The sequence below is a fragment of the Barbatula barbatula genome, assembly GCF_947034865.1.
Source record: "Barbatula barbatula genome assembly, chromosome: 17".
Classification (NCBI taxonomy): Eukaryota; Metazoa; Chordata; class Actinopteri; order Cypriniformes; family Nemacheilidae; genus Barbatula; species Barbatula barbatula.
In genome coordinates, this window is record NC_136780.1 from 4,855,904 (window position 1) to 4,872,657 (window position 16,754).

General features: G+C 39.2%; 2 protein-coding genes across 7 annotated transcripts; one reads left to right on the forward strand and one right to left on the reverse strand.

The window, feature by feature from the left end:
* Nucleotides 1-704: 704 nt before the first annotated feature.
* slc39a5 (solute carrier family 39 member 5) lies at nucleotides 705-7,132 on the reverse strand. Of its 2 annotated transcripts, XM_079477580.1 has the most exons (14): nucleotides 6,922-7,078; nucleotides 6,674-6,816; nucleotides 6,282-6,363; nucleotides 5,403-5,580; nucleotides 4,870-5,093; nucleotides 4,519-4,675; nucleotides 3,630-3,807; nucleotides 3,377-3,546; nucleotides 3,007-3,126; nucleotides 2,683-2,731; nucleotides 2,447-2,599; nucleotides 2,076-2,156; nucleotides 1,622-1,812; nucleotides 705-1,294 (listed from the first exon to the last, which is right to left on the reverse strand). In XM_079477580.1, exons 3-14 carry the CDS (start codon nucleotides 6,320-6,322, stop codon nucleotides 1,145-1,147), a joined length of 1,692 nt encoding a protein of 563 aa, XP_079333706.1. In that variant the 5' UTR covers nucleotides 6,323-6,363; nucleotides 6,674-6,816; nucleotides 6,922-7,078; the 3' UTR covers nucleotides 705-1,144. The 2 variants fall into 2 exon arrangements, with proteins under 2 accessions (XP_079333706.1, XP_079333707.1); XM_079477581.1 differs by lacking the exon at nucleotides 6,282-6,363 and having other exon boundaries at nucleotides 6,922-7,132.
* Nucleotides 6,349-15,852, forward strand: rnf41 (ring finger protein 41). Of its 5 annotated transcripts, XM_079477584.1 has the most exons (8): nucleotides 6,529-6,828; nucleotides 7,184-7,234; nucleotides 9,023-9,120; nucleotides 11,687-11,802; nucleotides 12,208-12,479; nucleotides 12,808-12,943; nucleotides 13,064-13,167; nucleotides 13,527-15,836. In XM_079477584.1, the coding sequence occupies exons 4-8, from the start codon at nucleotides 11,713-11,715 to the stop codon at nucleotides 13,879-13,881; spliced, it is 957 nt and encodes a 318-aa protein (XP_079333710.1). In that variant the 5' UTR covers nucleotides 6,529-6,828; nucleotides 7,184-7,234; nucleotides 9,023-9,120; nucleotides 11,687-11,712; the 3' UTR covers nucleotides 13,882-15,836. The 5 variants fall into 5 exon arrangements, with proteins under 5 accessions (XP_079333711.1, XP_079333708.1, XP_079333712.1 ...); XM_079477585.1 differs by lacking the exons at nucleotides 6,529-6,828; nucleotides 7,184-7,234 and adding an exon at nucleotides 6,349-6,506 and having other exon boundaries at nucleotides 13,527-15,830; XM_079477582.1 differs by lacking the exon at nucleotides 7,184-7,234 and having other exon boundaries at nucleotides 6,496-6,828; nucleotides 13,527-15,852.
* Nucleotides 15,853-16,754: the final 902 nt, after the last annotated feature.

The following is a 16,754-nucleotide window of genomic DNA, read 5'->3' on the forward strand; positions in this document are numbered from 1 at the left end:
TACTGGTGTTGGGGGTTCGAAAGGGGGTCGGTTGCATTGAGTCATGCACATTAATTCTAAACTTAAACAGGGGTATGTAGAGTTCCCTAGCCTTACGCCCTTCCAAAACACTACGCCGGTCACCGGCTAATCCTTGTTCGATATCAGCCTCCCTGCCATTTTTGTATTTCTGTACGTATCCATTTTGAACAGGTTCGGGAGATTCTGCCCGAATATGTCAGGGTCTAGACCCGAGGAAGGAGAACCCTCACCCTTTCAACCCCACAAAAGACCTCAAGCCATTCATTCCTTATGTGACAATGCAATCCAGACAGCACTTTGCCTTGTTAATTCATAGTATGAGCTTGTGAATGGTTACTTGTTACTAACCGATGTAAAACTCTGTACGTGTATTTAAGTAAGAAAGAACATAATCATTTTTTATTTCACCCTATTAAAAATGAATTTGTCTCTCTGACTTTAAAGACAAAAAAAATCCCATGTTTTTTGTTAGTCAGGTTTATGAACTGCTGCAGCCAGAAGGTCTCGTCATTCAGTATCGTGGCTTAGAATTGGTAATGTTTAAATAAAATGCTATTGCTACATACAAAGTTGTTGTGTCTTTGATTCCTTTAAGAGCAAGTTACATTCCGCAACAACATTCTACTAAATGACAATAAAGCTCATGAAGGAAATATCAAATAAATGATAAATGATTGCCAGTCTGTTGTTCAATAGATGATATATTAGATCATAATGTGTAAACGCTTCAGTTACATAAATTGTAAAAATATGTTTATGGGCAAAAACTTTACATTTTAACACCAGAGGATGAAACCAGTTTTCTTAAATCGTCCTATAAAATAAAAGTTTAATAAAGTTTAAAGTACAAATATGAAAATATGCGCGGAAATTCAAGAAGAAAAGGTTAAGAAGCTTAGCATGCAGACAAAATTTTCTTAACAGGAGGTTACAAGCAAGTTGACCATAGTTTATATATAAGGGTCCCGTCATACATTCAATGTGCTTTCTTCAGTGTATCCATATCTGCAGAGGGCCAGTACGGGATGGGGGTATGTAAACAATATTGCAGTGTTCAGAAGTAACTCTCACATTGGCGAGATATCCTTAAAATGTTTTTTTCATTCGGTCCGTTTTAAAATCTTCAGCCATCTCCCAGACTAACTGCAATGTGGTCCTCAAATAAGGCAATGCAAAGCATGATGGCGCCCCCTATTAGCAGGCCCAGGCTATGCAGGAGGAAGCGCTTCAGAGGGCTCAGAGATCCACCATCTCCATGAAGCATTTCAGGCATCTAAGGAAACAGAGTTAAATTGTATTTAATATCAGTATAATTTAAAACAAGTCTTAAACTAAGAATGGAGATCAACATTAAAATACACACATTTATGATACTTTTGGCACTGAACAGAAATGAAACGCATAACTTCATTGCGTCATTTTCTGCTAAGGGACTTAAAGATTTATTTTCTCTTTTTATGTTCCATTATAAAAACGTGGAACCGCACACAGTTTTGGGATGACGTATCATAAATCCTGGCTGAAAAATTCCTTTACATTCAAAAGCCATGGAAAAGCGAATGTTTGCTGTAGTTTGGCATGCAGGATAATTTATTGTTACCATGTCAGCAAGAGCAACATAAAGAAAGACGCCGGCCGTGATGGTGAGAATCCATGGAGAGTGTGCTGCCCACTGGTTTCCCAGTGCCGTTCCTATAAACACACCAACAAAGCCCAGCAGGGCAGAGACGACACTAAACACAGCCAGTCTACGTACAGGCCAGCCAGCAGCCAGCAACACTGCCAAATCACCTAAAGCAAAACAAAAATAAAGGTTTGAAGATCATTTGTAATGCAATATGTGGAAGGGTACAGCTTTTAAGGGATATAATATAAATGACACAGTTTCCTGAACATGAATTAGCTTAAATCCAGGACTAGGCCTTAATAAAATTTGGATTTTAAAAACCATCACTGTGTGCATCTAAAGACAAAGCAATCATACTGATGCATTTCATATGTACTTTACATATAAAAAAACTGTGGATGTGGAAGCTTTGAAAGATGATTTGTACCTAGCTCATGAGGTAGCTCATGGCAAAAAACTGCGATTGTGGTGCTGAGTCCACCCGTCAGGCTCTGAGAAAATGCAACGCCTATAAAACAAAAGAAAATACATAACTTAATACATTTTAAGATCCGTCTTACCATACCCCATTTTTTTCTAAATTAAAGATGCAGTACGTAATATTTAATTTGAATGTTCTTACAGTTTATGTAGAACCCAGATTTTCCTTTTTGTATGGGTGGTCATGTGACCAAAATGGGGGCCCCATAAGGGCGACAACACATCTTATGCATAATGAAACAGCTTTTTCTAAGCTACTGATATCGAAACAACTTTCCACTTTCAATAAACTGTAGTTTGTTAAATAAACCACTTTACCAATAGCTAGTCCATCAGTAAGGTTATGTATTCCATCTCCCATGACCACCATCCACGCCATGCTTCTGAGATCCGTCTTCCCTGACCCAGGCTGACCATGAGAATGCCCGTGCCCAGTCTCTGTACTCTCGTTCTGATTGGGTGATGTGGTACCTAGGTCAGATTCCAAATTTAGAAGCTAAATAATGACTCGTGCTTTTTTCTGGTTTGCTATTTTCCCTGACTGAAAAACATACCTTGCAGTGCATCCAGTTCTACTCCAGGTTCTGCATCAGGCTTCCTTTTCTGTTAAAAAAAATACATATAAAACATACAATTATTGAAATTGGTTAAACTTTTTGCAGAAATGGACCAATGATATTGATGAAACTGGTCTCTTGAACTACAGATTTTTATCCGGTCAGTCCAGTTCTTAGAATGAGAATGCTTCTCCTTCAATAGAACATGGTTGTGATGTAACTAAAGCCTCGTGGCTATTTAACAATGGGGACGGGCCCGCAAACCTTACCTTAATAGGCTTATGTCCACATACTTTTTCCTGCATACTAAATAAAGCTCACCTTGAAATGTTGCTTTACTTTCAGAAGACTTTCAAACACAAAGAGAAGATAAAGTCCCCCAAGCACACTCAGACCCTTCAAAACCGCATCCTGGTGTTCATTGTGTTGACTGAAGATGGCCTGAAATCACAAATAACAAACTTCTATAATAGAAACGCATGTAGATAGCAGATGTCTTTTGTCTAGCGTAAATTACAACAATAACCACTTTGAATGTATCCGTTTTTCTGTACATGTACATGTTTGTATTTTACATCCTATTCTTTTGCAATAATCATTTAAATACATGATTTATTTTGTTATGTTTTAATACATAAATGCAATATATACAAATATAAACAGAATTAATTAAAAGCTAAATGTCACTTACATGGGGCAGAAGGTGCAGAAGGGCATCTCCACAGAGCGTGCCCACTGCCATGCCAGCCATCGGGCAGAGGAACATCTGCAGGCTGGAGGGATGAAGCAGAGGTGCCAGTCCCAAGGTCAACAAGGAGGGCAGACTGATCACGAGGAGTGCCAGGGAAGCCCAACCTAGAGCTGAGATATAATTGCCTTATTAATCCTCAGCAACCCAAATAAACAGACTCTGATATCACATGGATGCAAACAGTTTAACACACCTCTGAGGAAACCCTCACTGGCTCTATTGGCTTGTCCGTTCTCCTCTGTGTGTCGCAAACACACCCCGCTGTCAATCTGATAGAGGAGAGCAGGGCAGAGGAAGGTGAAGTGAGCGGGAGTGATATGGGCTGCTTGACCCAATCCAAAGTTCCATAGGAGCTGGGTGACGTTCAGACACTGTGACAGAAACCAAAATAGAAGATAAGATTTACATTCAAAGTGACTTAAAGGTCCAATGTATGACATTTTGCGGCATCTAGCTGTGAGGCTGCAAATTGCAACCAACGGCTCACTCCACACCTCCCTTTCGAAGCACTACGGTGGCTGACACAGAACTAAGATGTAACGTTTTTGCTTCTTTGCTGAAGGAGATCATGCATTTACGAAACGCACTCCTGTAGGGCAGTTTGTCAGATTAGGGCTACTGTAGAAACAACATGGTGAAGTCCATGCAAGGGGACATGTGGTGTATTTAGATAGAAATAGGTCATTCAACGGTAATAAAAACATAACGCTTAATCATGTAAGGTTCATCTCTGAAGATTCAGAAGATTATTTTGCATTTCTGGGACTTTTGCACCTTGCTTTTTATTCATTTATTAAGCATTTTCAATTTGCTACCCTAATGAACTTGCATTTGTTTGACCCTATGCGAACAGATCTGTGGCACATTCATGATCACAACTAATGCTTTATATTTATTTAATATAAATATGTATTTCCTCTCAGGTGATGATCTCTTTCTAAATGATTCTGTAAACCTCAAAGAGGATTAGGAATTGAACTGAGACCTCAAGATAGCAACCGACCTTTGGTCCTGTGATAGTGAAGAGGACATTTGTAGACTTTGTCCATTTCAACAGGAAGTTTATTGAGGAGTTTACTCACATTACCATGAAGGTGTTTCTCTGCCGGGTGGTCTGACAGCAGCGAGATACTTTCTTTAAGTCCGTATTTCAGGTCGGAATGTACAAAATAGTCAGACTTTGAGTGACCCAGTTCTGCAGAAGATCCACCGACGGCTGATTTAACTTGAGCTTTCGGACTGAATAAAACGATACGGTTTTTACAATTGTTTAAAACAACCAGGCCATCACAACAGTAGATTTGCAGCTGTGGCTTTGAAAAACAATATTTACACCCAAAGTCAAATATTCAAAGAGGAGACTGTATGGGTGCTTTATTTGTCAAATAAGAGGACAAAAGTGCCCCAGACTCGTGTGCATTCACATCATCTACCTTTCTCTGAGTGGGGGTGAGTTTGTGGACTGCTGAGGTTGATGGTGGTCTTCATGTGAGTGGGAATGGGACGAAGCTTGTGAGGAATGCTTCACTCCATCATGTTGGATCTCCAGAACACTGACCTCCCCAAGACCCAAACTGCCCAATAACTTCTGCAGGCCCTCGTAGGTCAAAGTCCCATTATCACCATACTGAAGAAACAGCCGTTGCAAGTAGTAGCCCTTGAGCATGGAAAGTTTGAGCGGTGTTAAAACAAACAAGATGTTCAAGGTTAACATGTGTCAATGTTTTTATGATAATGCATTAGAATCATAAACGTCTGTCGCCTTTACCCCAAACAAAACATTTCAACATAGTTGCTGTAACTGCATAATCCTATCCTAACTTATTTTGAGTGATTGCATCAGTTACATTTGCACTCATTGTCTTTTTCCCCTTGATCTTTTTTTTTGAATATCAAGGAATGTGGTAGATCTGCATTATTTGGCACGTAGGAAAGAGTAAAGAAAGCAATAAAAAAAATCAAGTACCTGTTCTTCGAGAGCTTCCTCCAGGGGTTCCTGTGTAGATTTGGCTTGTGCACTTATATTAAGCATCCTGTGCTTGTCGATCTGGACATTATCGGCATGAGTTCCCAGTGCGACGATGGGTACAATTATCACAGAACTGATACAGTGGTAGAGCACAATTCTAAAGCTCATGTTTATCCTTGAGAGAAATGGGAATAAATATAAAATTATTATTCTAGAGTATCGTCGTTGTCCATCCCACACCATAGATGTCCAAATTCGGCGCTTTTCAGAAGGGGAGGAAAAACAGTACTTTTAAAATGATTAAAAGACAGTGTCGTCAAAGTCGACAAACACTTCTTTAATACTTTTTGCAAAACCCACTGACAAACATAAAGGGGTGACTATAATAACGATGTATGGCAAAACATTACAATCACAATATATGTACAATATGTTGAATAATAATCAATCTTACAAATCCAATGGGTGAATATATCACGATCACAGTTTATAAAAGCAATAATGCAAACTTGGGAGTAAAAATATTGTTAAAATCTCTGTTTCTCCTAGACAGTAATGAGACCACTTGCAAACGACTGCTCAGGAAAAACAGGAGTATCTTAAGTTACGTTTTTTTAAAAGATCTCAACAATTTCTTATAAAAGGTTACCAGATTATAAATTAGATTTTACATTTTAATTTCTCAACAAAATGTCTCAAAACCCTAATGCTCTCCCAATCCCACATTTCTCTGCTAGCTCTCTCACTAGTCACTAGTCAATTTTAAGAGAAACGTATTGAACATAAGCGTTCATATTAGAAAAACGAATCACTGCAAAAAGCTAAACGTTTTTGCAAAAGAACTTTTGTTAAATACAAATTTGATCAGATCTTTACCAGACTCTCTGGCCGGCCATTCCTGCAGTCTCTAAAGTCATCACATGGTCTGCGCAATCCGCACTCTTGTGTCTAGTGTGAACTCGTGAGATACATCACAATGTTTTAGTGAAGCTAGGGTTAATGTTTCATCAACACACATCTTTGTATGATCTTATCAGAGACACATTGATCAACATCGTTTGCCTAGTAATCACCGCGTGATGTAAACTCTACAGTCTTTAAGTGAGAACGCCTTAACTACTCTGGGTCCTTTTCAAGACACGGCCTGTATTTACATGCAATTGTCATCTATATATATATATATCTGTCTGCCTTATCTTATGCTCACATGTGCATCTCTCTTATGAAGTAACGTTTGCACGTTTTAGGAATAAATGTGGTCAATTTACCCCTCCGCACGCGCGCGCACGCAGTCTGTAGACGCAAAAGCAGATAGAGGCAGACTTCATCCGCTCGGCTGAGCCATTGAAACCTCACACATATATTATATTCTCAAAATCCAGGATCACTTCAGAGCTTGGAGTACTGCTATCTGCGGGAACAGGTATTGCAGTATTGCTGTCGGATATCTCGCGTTTCAAACGATTTAATTAACATCGACTGGTTAAAATAGTCGGAAAGCAGTAACGTTACAAACTGAAGGATGGGGAGCGCGTGAAACATGAAGTCCTCACGGCGTCATTCAAGCAGTACAGTAGTCAGATGTCATTTAGAGGGATTTAAATGGATCGCTAATATGTGGAATATGACATTAAAAGATCCGCGGTTAATGTTTAGCTGATAAAGCTGCTCCCTTGGCGTCACGTCGGCTAAGTTAGCCAGATTTATTGCTAGTTAGCCATGCTAGCTCCTTAGCATCAACGCAGACTCTTTAAATAGTCTCGTCTGTTGTTTAACAGCGAATAAAGGACGTTCTGTGAAATTGTCAGCCATTGCATTGCCGAAACAAAGTGAGTACTCCAAATGAAAAGTCTGCCTGTGGTATCTAACGTTGTATGTGATGTTTTGGTAAATCTGCGTTATCGCGATGGCTAATGCTAATCGTCTCAAATGAGTGTTTCTGGTTGGCAGATGTGCGTTTTATTTTTCCAGCATTCGCTTCGTGGTCTGTACGGACTGATGGCTATACGTTGTTAACAGGTGTGCTGACCTGTCCTGTTTTTTTAAGGCTATTTACTTCGTGTATGTTGTCTGTAGATGACCTAGTGTACAGTTAGCCTGTCCATCTGACTCCTGCATGGCAAAATCATAAGTGAACCCACCTGAGCAAGAGAGACAGTTATGTTTTTGCATAATGCTTTATTTAATAGCATGGTTTAAATGCCCACAGTCAATTTAACATCAACTTCATTGGTTTCTGTTTGCACATATAGGAGGCCTGTTGTGCTTCCAGACATAAGTGTTATACAGATACCACACATTTGGCAAAACGGTATACCCACCATTTTGCAATAACACTATAGCTGTTAAAATCATATGATACTTGCTTTGGCCTAAAATGTATTTGCCATCTTATGATCTTGCACTTCCATGTGGGGTTTGTTGGTCCTGTCATCTATTCAAGTGATCCAAATCTATAAGGCAAATTACCCAAATTCATGCTCATTGGATGAGATTAATCATTTTTGGTCCCCTTATCCTCCAAAATTATGCTATCGGTGATACTTAAGCTTCAGAGCTTTATCAAATGAAAAATAAGGATTTTTTAAGGTTGCTGTAATGGGGGTTGAGGGGAGAACGTTGTGTACCACCGTCGCTTTCCCCCGTGCAATGTCTGGTTTGAGAAGCTAAAATTAGGTCCCCACTGGGACACAACACCACCCCTCCCTGCACGGTTATGTCTCGGAAAAGATGCAAAAAGCTGCTGTGGGTACACAGCGCGCAGTCTCCTGCATTTGCATTTGTGCTAGAATTTGGCACTTTTTGGAGGAATTGATCTGCATGCTAACCAAAGCGTTTGTCTTCTAATGCTTTATGTCTTGTCTTAAGGATCCGAGTGGACATTTAAGTGCTACTTGATTAAAGTGCTCTTAGTGATGTTGCATAAAACATGTCCATTCTCTGATGTAATCTGCTTTGTTTTTATTGAATGGGTTGACGAAAAGTGGTTGATAATTGAAACCGTTTGGGGGTGGTATGTGCTAACCTGTTTTCTTGAGGCGAGTGTTGTTGCTTCGCATTGTGTATAAACAACATACCTTAATGACAAGTTCTTCCATGTTTTGACTCGTTTGGAACACATCTTGCTTCACATTATTTCATGTTTTATGACTCACGTTTCTGCCCACTGATGTAAACATATGTATGTGAATATATGTATAAACGTTCTAGCAAATATCTACCGATTTTACAGGGTTATATTTGTTAAGCCTCCCATGCTGTGCACGTGTGTTTATGTGATTATGATTGCTTATTTTCATGTGTCATCAGTTTCATAAATGAGCATCTTAATTGGATTGTGATTCATTCTGGCCATTATGGTTTTGGTTGCTGTAAAAGTGAAAGTGGGAAGAAATAGGATCTCAATAGAATAAATGATCATTTCCAAAGCAATACAAAGCCTCTTAAATTACAGATAAACTAATTGAACATAAACATGCCAAAGATGCGTCTGATGCTTCCAGGAAAGTCCTTAACAGAAAATGTTTCAAACCGCTTTTGAACTCTATTAAATTGCTTCTAAATGAACAACGCTGTATTGATTTAATCATAATGGATGCATCTTTTCTGTTTCTTAGGAGGGGATGGTCTATCCCGTGTCATAACATCGCCCCGTTCACCTGACACATGAGGAAGACTCGCTGTACAGGAATCATGAGGGCTGTGCTTTAGTCAGGTATGCTAGTTTCACCGTACATAACAGCAGATCAATTACCTTCTGTTTAATTTTTCTTGTGACATAAAAGTTAATATTTCCTAATGATTAGTTTTTAACACCTACTAAAATGGCATGTCATTTTGTCAATAACAATATTCTTCTAAAAAATGGGTTTAAATATTCTTCTAAAATTGTGTTGTTCATATCTAATAGCAAGTTTTTGGCCTCATCATTTTACATAAAAAATGGCATGACGCTTGTTTTTTGCATCATTATTGTTGCCCCTTCAGTAAGATTTTTGTCAGTAACAACATTGATGCAAATGCACCATTAAAGTGACCATTATAGTGCATCGTCTAATCACCAATCATGAATTATTTAATGGAAGATAATGTGTTTTTGCACAGTTTATCACCTTGTAGAATATCAATGGCATAAATGTTATACTTATATAGGTGTCAGTAGGGTTGGCCTGATACCAATACCAGTGCTGCATACTAGTTTTTGCTAGTTACTACCAAACTACAGTGCATCCGGAAAGTATTTGCAGCGCTTCACTTTTTCACTTTTTTTTCATGTTACAACCTTATTCCAAAATGGATTCAATTAATTATTTTCCTAAAAATTCTACAAACAATACTCTATAATGACAACGTGAAAGAAGTTTGTTTGAAATCGTTGCAAATTAAAAATAAAAAACGAAAAAAAGCACATGTACATAATTATTCTCAGCCTTTTCCATGACAGAACAGTTTTTTCTGTCCACGCACCGTCTCGCCCTGCAGCTGAAGCTGCATCCTGATCTCATGACTTCAGTGATGCCCCACCTGACGCTATGCTATAATTTCAGAATCTAACGTGTGTTTGCCGATTAATATTCATGAGGTGCAGAACTTACATCGAATGAGATCGTTGTGTGGACGGAGCTGTCAGCCGCTTCATCGCAGAAATACAAACCTATCTTCTTTGGTCAAACAGGTTTGAAATGACAAGATACTAGAGGTCTTCACAGAGGACCCCAGACCAGTATGGGTTTGTGTCTATATTTTAACAGGTTAAACCGGAGGCAACCGGATCTTAAGCAGTGACAACGTGACTGACAATTGGCTCTTTTATTAAGGAGGTGGGACTTATTCCACCATTGCACGCATTGAAACTTATACCATTCTATGTTTATATTGAAATAAATTAAGCGTCTTGTTTTATCTTAAATTGTTGTTCAGACTCTGCTCAGAGCACATAGACAATAGCAAAGTAATGCTGCTTGTTCAATCGGCAAAAATGAGTAACATGGAAGCCACATAAGCAATGAGGATTGCATCACAATTGGGTACAAGGGAGTAACGTTAATAGGTAAGACAAAAAATTTGTGCTGATCAGGTCCAGGGTCTGTCTTTCCGGCCGGGTTCGAGTATAACATTCAAATAATAGTCGGGTCCGGGTAGGACATTTATGGCATTTTTAGGGTCTTAACAGTTTCGGGTCCAACTTTCAAAATATTGGGACGAGTCGGGTCTGTGCAGCACAATCACCGGTCTCTTCGGGTTCGAGTCCACATTTTTGGACCTGTGAAGGCCTCTACAAGAGACTAAGTAAATTAAGTAAAATTTTGGATGAACTATCCCTTTAAATAAATAGCTATGCCTCTTATGTTGTTTATGCGACTATCTCGCAGACAGGGATCTGCAGAACCTTGTGAATGAGAAATTAATGAGTGGATTGTGACATTTCTGTCCGATCCGAACAGCATCCTTTTTGTCTGATTTAAAATTAATGCTGAAATCGCATTTACCTGATCAAATTGGGACCTGAAAATGTTTTCAAGTTTTGCTCTTGTTGCATTATTTAATCACCTTTCCGATTTATAAAATGTTTATGTAATATATGTCTTTTAATCTTAATTACCAGTCTGTTATGTCTGTTATAAGTCTGTTATGTTCAGCCTATGGTTGTTTATAAATGTGCTATATAAATAAAGAAAACAAACAAACAGTGCTCTGAAAATCATAAAGCTATCCCGGGGTCTCACAAAATGATCTCTGATTATCCTGCGCTGTCAAGTGCTCCATCACACTGCGGAGTGGAACCGTATTTCTTTCTCGGAGCATATGTAATGTCATACCAACGCACACACAAAAACACACAGGCATTGCGTCCGACCCTTGAGAGAGATGTGTAGACCCGGTGCCTCCACAAAGAACAAAAAGGTCACCTTTTTACAGCAGACACGATCACGTTACATCTGTACTGTACCAGGACATTAAGTGCCTCCATGTTCAGCTCAAAATGCCATGTTCATTGAATCTCTTATCAGTTTACCTTTCTCCTGATTTCTATGGATTATTATGTTATGGGCTTTGGGCTGCTTAGGCCGTAAATGTCCGGGTGATGGTAATGCAAGAGAAATGCGTGTTTGTCAGTTCAGATTTTGATCATATTTACATTCTCTACAGAACATGTTTCTTTAATACAACAGCATGAGTTAAAATGTTTGTTGACTGTTTTCCCAAATATTTTACTGTTCCTGTGCGGTGATGTCGGTTATGCGTTTTTTACTTACTCTTCCTTGTCTGTCCCGTAACAGACACCAGAAGGTTATGGTAATGTGCCATGGGGTACGACATCACCAGGTTCCAAGGAGAGGTAGACGAGGATCTGTTATGTCCCATCTGTAGTGGGGTGTTGGAGGAGCCAGTGCAGGTCAATATTTATTTTAATTCGGGAGAAAACCTTGAGAAAGTGACTCAACCTTTGGGGAATTTGTTCTTATGCGATACCAAATCTCTGGGGTAATGTTGTGAATGAGGAAATGTTAGAGCCAGAATTTGATCCTGTGAACTAAATAAAACTTTGGGCAACACACAGACAGCTATAAATATTGTGTATCAGGGCACTTAAATATTGTGTCTCGGGGTGAAAAAAAAATTCCTGTGGGGCAATCAAGTTATTAATGACTCGTAGTTTTCTGTACGCACTAGACTGGGGTAAAATGAAGTATTTTATTCATTCATAACCTGTAAAAGTTCACATTGAAAGTCAGCTGGAAGTCAATGGGTAGCTGCAGAGTTTTGAGTTACATGCTAATCGATGCACGTGTTCTCTCAGGCCCCGCACTGTGAGCATGCCTTCTGCAACGCCTGCATCACACAGTGGTTTGCCCAGCAGCAGATTTGTCCCGTGGACCGCACGGTGGTGACCCTTGCCCACCTGCGACCCGTTCCCCGCATCATGCGGAACATGCTTTCTAAACTGCAGATCTCCTGCGACAACGCTGTCTTCGGCTGCACCGCGACTCTGCGCCTCGACCAGCTGCAGTCGCACCTCAAAGACTGTGAGCACAACCCTAAGCGACCTGTCACGTGCGAGGAAGGCTGCGGGTGAGTTCCCAGGGATGGGTGACATGTCTGGTAACGCACTTGATAGGCTTGATGGATTTTAACTTTTGGGGATTTTTCCATTAGAGGACTGGAATGCATGGATATCTTTAAAGCAATGAGAATTAGATATAATATAGTATTTATTTTTGGACAGATTGTTGGTCAATAAAGTACTTCTTAGAAACAGAGTTAGCAAAATGTGTTTCTGAAGCTCATTTGGTAGAACATTGAATGCAAAATCATTTTGGATAAAAGCGCCTGCCAAATGGATAAATCTGAATGTCTTTAAGGTTCGTTTATTGAACAGACCTGTCTGATGTTTTCTCAGGCTAGAAATGCCCAAAGATGAGATGCCCAACCACAACTGTATCAAGCACCTGCGCACCGTGGTGCAAAAGCAGCAGACCAAGATTGCTGACCTGGAGAGGACTGCAGCTGAGCACAAGCACCAACTCGCAGAGCAGGTAAGACTTGCACATTTCATTCTTTATCACAAGGCTGTTGTAATGTGTAAGGGGAAAGTTGTTGCAAGAACATTATATTTAATGAATAGTAACATAACACCTGTGATCTGCATGTTCCAGAAACGTGACATCCAGCTCCTGAAAGCTTACATGCGAGCCATACGCAGCGCTAACCCTAACCTGCAGAACCTGGAGGAGAGCATAGAGTACAATGAAATCTTGGAGTAAGTCAACATGAAATTCATTTTGATTGTTTATTATGAACTTTATCAGTTTTGTTGTGCTAAAGTTTACATCGTTTGAAATCTAGTAAGATTTTACAGGTTTTGTCGTTGTCTTTAATTTGTTTGTTTGTTTTTCATTTCACCTCGCAGAAGTAAAACGGGTTGTGAATCCAGTTTCTTGTTGACTTAAATAAAAAGCCCTATAGCAGTTTTTGGTAAACTAGATAACAGATAAGAAGACATGCTGATTTCATCATCTTTGCTTACTGTGTAAATAAAAAATCTACAGAGTAAGCAATAATGTCCTTAATTATCCGTCACATGACAACCGTCCTAACCACACCTGATTTGGCCAACAGGTGGGTGAACTCCCTGCAGCCCGCTCGTGTGACCCGCTGGGGTGGAATGATCTCAACACCCGACGCCGTGCTCCAGGCCGTCATTAAACGTTCCCTCATAGATAGCGGATGCCCGTTGTCGATCGTCAATGACCTCATCGAAAATGCCCACGAACGCAACTGGCCCCAGGGCTTGGCCACGCTGGAGACGCGGCAGATGAACCGTCGATATTACGAAAATTACGTGGCCAAACGCATTCCGGGTAAGCAGGCTGTGGTGGTCATGGCCTGCGAGAACCAGCACATGGGTGAAGATATGATTCTGGAGCCGGGCTTGGTTATGATCTTCGCTCACGGCGTTGAAGAAATCTTATAGTCTGTTCGTAGAAGTTGCAAAGTGTCAAAGGGGTTACAAACTGCATCGATTTTCCCCAAACTGCAAAAATTCTTGACTCATTATGTAATTCGATGAAATTCACTATCAAGACTTCTATGGCAGTCGATACCTCACGTTTTAAGGAAGAACGCTGACTGACAGATGAAATAAAAAAACGGTCTTCTTTAAAAGATCTTAAGAAGAGGACCTCCAGCATTCCCATTCTCTTTGCCTTAAAAGGACATTTTCAAAAAGTGGACCCTAATCAAACACCCCAACTTATCAGGGACGATGGCTCACTTGCGTTTTAGCATTCGCATTGACGAAACTATTTAAAGTGATGTCTTATCCAATATCTAATTTCCCCTTTAACGTTTATTTCCGTGTCAGTGATTTGAGAGTATAAATGTCACGCATAGCTTTCAACAATGTAACAGATCAGTTAAGATTCTTGTAAATACAGATGATAAAGAAATATAGACAAATATACTATCTGTTCTTGTTATAATAGAGTAGTGGACATTTTTTGATGTCTTTATTTCAGTTTGCTATTTAGAGTAGTGTGTTAGCAACCATGGATCTCTCAATGTTGCTATTTTTTTAAGAGAGCTATGATTAAAGGATGCTAGATGAATAACTTTCCGAACTGTGTGGAGTCTAGTATCGTGAAGATGTTTATTCTTCGTGAGAGGATACAGTGAAGGATCTGGAGATGCGAATCGATAGCTTTTTAATACCGCATTTTATGTGCAACCAGAAACTCCTAAACTTGATTTTTTTATTTAATTTATCACTGCAGTTGTTTTGCATCTAATCCGTTTTTTGTGAATATGACACCACCGTCCATCCACATCTCTGATTATCTTTTTTGTTTGTTTGTTTTTCTTTTCTGCTGATAAAACCCTTAATGCTTAAAGATATCAAGTATGAACTTCTCAAAAATCTCCAATGACCAACCTACAGCTCGATCTATAGATGCGCAACTTTATCTGGACCTGTCTACTGTGGTTTTATTTCTGAACAGTTTTTTATCCATCACTTACCACAGACGCTTTGTATTTCACTGAAGGAATAAACAGAGATGGGATGGTCGTTTGTTTGTTTACATTGTGCAATCTGGATAAGTGGTTTGAGAATTTATTTTGCGTATTTTTACGTCGGTAAGTACCTTTGTTGTACATAGTTGATTTCAATGTTGGATCGGTTTAATTCTTGTTGTACGACAGTTGTCTTTGCAACCAAAGTGTTTTCTTGTGTTGTGTGCACATTGTGCTTGCTTTTTCTGTTGCTTGAACATACCGAATATGTAAGTTCATCGATTTAAAAAAGAAAAATGTATCATCTGTCATCTGCCCAAGTGTTACGTAGACCTGAATGCTAAGTGCGTTGTTTACAGATGCTTTTTGCAAAAGAGAGCAGAAAACTTTTAAGGACCCAGAATGTTTTCACTCTGCAATAATCATTCAGGTCAGTGTGAATTACAAGTCGAAATGTCTGTGAACTTGTTTGCCTTATCGCACTTCATACACTGCATGATCGATGTATAGTCTTGTTACAAAAACACCCTAAAGTTGGAGAGATGACATGACCTGACATGTATGCCTGACTTCAAACTTCTGCTTGCGGGAAGGAAAGGTGTGCGTCGCTTCACAGAGCATGCACTCATGTCATCTAAATGTATATCTATGTATGCGTTTGATGGCATAAAGGTTTGCATTGAGTGTTTGTTTGAATGAGATGTCATCTCTCATTGGACACTTGAGACTCCAGACCCTCAGGATTTATCATCTCGCATCAGGGATGAGACGCTCAAAGACTTAATGTTTCCTGCTCTGGCACTGTTGTGGATGTTGCTTTTTTCTGTTTACTTTTTGTTATTATACTTGTTTTTGTGTTGTGGTTTACTGACAGAATATGAATAAATACCATTATTGATTTTGCAATATGAGACCACCGTTTATGTGTCATTGTTTACATGCTAACAGGAAATTCTTGTTAGTTGTGTAGTTGATGTCAGAGTTTGGCTTGCTTTAGAAGTCTGATGAAATACTCGATGTGTGTAGTACAAATATAGTTTGTCAATATTGGAATTGAAAGAACATGTGCCAAGTTACATGAAGTTGATTTTTTACATTTACATAAAATTATTGCAACCACACCATGGTAAAGGTCTCAAATAACAATACCACAGTACTCAATTATTACCACATGCCATAGTATTTACATATTACTCAAAGAATAAGAATAGTATAATAAGGAAACATGCTAACAACAAAAACATTTCATTATTAGTACATTTTAGTAAGAGGTCACCTATTCTGGTGGTTTCTCTTTATTCTGTTTTCAACACCCATTAACACGCACTCATCCTTAGACAATAACTTGCCTGTTGTTGGTATTTTCTTTGACCAGCTCATAGCCACTGATGCGGCAGGTCATTTTAATCCAGGCCATTATTGTACCAGTGCAGAATGGAATGTCACAACTCCCATGACTCATTACCAGCATCAGCGCTAACCAGAAACCACACAGGCTCTAACTACAGTATTTCTCCCTGTAATCAAATTATTTTGGGCCATAATGGAACGACAGCGTCTTTCCAACACTGTGACTCAAATTTCATTCTGATGAAAATCCACTAAGTGCTTGCAAAAAGCTGACCCATCCAACACTTTTGTTTCATGTCTACCTGATAAACGAAATGGTCTGTAATCCAAAATAAAGGATTTGATTGGAGCTTTTATAATCCGGTACAGCAGTTCCTGTTTCAGTTTGTCAAGCTTTTGGCGATCAAATACATTGCAGCTTAATTGTGTCACAACTGTAAAAGCAATGAAACAACATATCTACCTCTGTCTCATAAATACTTGTTC